Source organism: Limulus polyphemus, unplaced genomic scaffold, assembly GCF_000517525.1.
Source record: "Limulus polyphemus unplaced genomic scaffold, Limulus_polyphemus-2.1.2 Scaffold2037, whole genome shotgun sequence".
NCBI lineage: Eukaryota > Metazoa > Arthropoda > Merostomata > Xiphosura > Limulidae > Limulus > Limulus polyphemus.
Window position 1 is genome coordinate 169,715 of NW_013667647.1, and position 2,734 is coordinate 172,448.

The window sequence follows — 2,734 nt, forward strand, 5'->3', positions numbered from 1 at the left end:
GCAAGCAGATTTTGACATCAAATTTTGGGATAAAAAAGTGCGTCTTATACACCGAAAAATACGGTAATTACATTTTAGAGAGAACTGTATTTTTAAAATTTCAGATAAGTTTTATCAGATGTATAGAATAAAACTTTCGTCACAACATTTCACCAGGTTAATGTGGCGTCATCATCATGTGGGATACAATAGTTTGTTTGTTTGTTTTTGAATTTCGCGCAAAGCTACACGAGGGCTATCTGCACTAGCCGTCCATAATTTAGCAGTGTAAGACTAGAGGGAAGGCAGCTAGTCATCACCACCCACCGCCAACTCTTAGGCTACTCTTTTACCAACGAATAGTGGGATTGACCGTCACATTATAACGCCCCAACGACTGAAAGGGCGAGCATGTTTGGTGTGACGGGATTCGAACCCCGCGGCCCGCAGATTGCGAGTCGAGCGCCCTAACCACCTGGCCATGCCGAGCCCAACAGTTAACTTAATCTAATCGATCAGATATTTCTATTTAGACCTCCAGAGCTCTGCCAAAATCTCTTTCAGTAAGATCTGATCTGCCAAATCCAGCTATTCGAATGAAGAATATTTGATATCGTATCCTGTATAGCAATGTATTACCTTTTACAATTTCGCAATGTAAATTGGATAACAGATTCAGTGAAATTTCGGTGCTTGGAACATAAGGATGTAAAACGTGATAGATGGTGGGATACGAACTTTTGAATTTAAATATATTTATATAAAATTCCCTATTCTGGTTCCAAACTTATTTTACTTCATTTTTTCATAAGCGTGCCGATGTTCCTTTGAAACGCTAACGAATAGTTTGAATATAGAATCAATATTTGCTCAGTTACAGCACTTGAAAAGTTCTTCCTGCCAATGTTTGTTCTGCCTTTGAACTTTTTTTTGCTGCGATACATTCGAGGACACAGAAGTGTTTTAATATTTGTTTACATTTTATATTTTATCTGATGCTGCGGTTAGTGTTTTATACTAACAAATAAAAGTTTTAAATAAATGTCGACTTTATTGGAAACGTATAATCTGTCTTATAACAAATTTTGATGAATTTATGATCATGTTAAGTTCACTATCGTCGTATAAAGATTAAAATGCATTTATTCAGCACCTCTAGCGGTGTTTACAGCTACATGACCAAGCCCGATTGTTTTTCTGAATATGATGGACTTTTCTCGTGTTAGTTTCGAGAGGCCAGGCTTTTCTAATAGGCAATTATCGCGTGTTTTTGAAGTTTCGTTATTATTTTTAGTTGCAGATAAATGTTGAATATATTAATTCTTTTTTAAGTTGAATAATTTTGTGTAAAGCTCCGTCAGCTATTCCAGAATAATCCAGTATTATATACATTTGTTATTAACATTGCACATTTGTCAATAATTAAATGTTGTTTGGTCATATGTTTGTACGTAGACTATTCAACAAAAGACTGCGTCAAACTTAACAACCATTTCATGTGTTCCGATGGAAGATGTCTACCAGAAGGTATCAAATGCAATCACATCCGGGACTGCACTGGTGGAGAGGATGAGTCCAACTGCAGTAAGCTGAACAATTGTTTCATGCGATGTGTCTATTAATTTTTATGTACAAGTTAGTATGGTTAACCATCTAATGTCCCACATTATTTCTAGCTTATATTGAAACAGTATAGTGGGTAAGGTTTTGATGTGGTTAAATTTATTATTCTTAACTTAAAAATCTGACTTGTAAATGTCTTAAATAAAATTGATAATAATTACAATTCACTTACTTAATATGATTCACATCGTAACAGTTATTGTTCGTGAAAATAGCACCTGAAACACTATTATTTTTGTCATATCCCAGCCGGCCTGATGAGCTCTGGCATTTTGCGAAAGGCGTAGTTGACACTGCATATGGTAGGTGTGGTGTGGTTGACATATTAAACGTATTTTTTTTTTTTTTTTGCTTTTTCTGTCACGGGTTCTTAGAAATACATGCCTCAAGTAAGTGCTATCATACATTTTATTGTTATTATACAGACGGTCAAATACGACATGTTATATGTAAATCAGCAAGTCACGTGATAACCACTGCCAATATAAAGTCGCAATGAAACGAAATGAATTAGAACTACATTTTGACAACGGGGGCTCAACGGAAACTTGACTCAGTTAGGGAGCGCCGATATTTAAAGATTGGAAAACACTAAGCTAGAAGAAAGATAAGCTTGAAGTAGGAGTGTGTGTGTGCTTCATTCAGTTATTTGAAGAGTTTTACTGTATCTTAAGAAATTATAATCTATATCTTGGTTAAATCAATCTTTTAGTTAGGCCTAATACAATTTTACAGATTACGAGTTACAAAACCAACAGTAAAACACGTGTCATAATGTACACTCTATGCCTAGAATTTCAGATGAAACTTCCGATCTGGTTTGTGTTTTGTTGTAGATTGAAAACTTTACCACGTTCCCTTGTTCTTCTTTTACCATTTTGGCGAATATTCTGTTTTGAGATTGGTCATTTTACAGATTACAAGTTACAAAACCACATGGCATGATGTCCACTGTAGGCCTAACGTTAGCACTAACCATCGATTCTATTGATATTAATTTAAAACATCTTAAGTTAAGATTGTTAGCACTAGTGGTTAAACTAAAACGTGACAAAATACACAGTTTATGATACGATATTTTGTCATAATGTTAAACTCTGAGTTAATGTTTTTGTAATCTCTTTAAAGTGGG

At 34.7% G+C, this 2,734-nt stretch overlaps 1 protein-coding gene across 1 annotated transcript in view; it reads left to right on the forward strand.

Annotated features, from left to right (window-relative positions):
* The window catches only part of LOC106465748 (G-protein coupled receptor GRL101-like), a gene marked incomplete at its 5' end in the record, with an annotated part of 84,251 nt that overhangs the window by 27,802 nt on the left and 53,715 nt on the right, over window positions 1-2,734 (forward strand). The window contains one exon of the mRNA XM_022393672.1: window positions 1,435-1,563. Coding sequence (XP_022249380.1) covers window positions 1,435-1,563 — 129 coding nt within the window. The remainder of the gene's footprint in view (window positions 1-1,434; window positions 1,564-2,734) is intronic.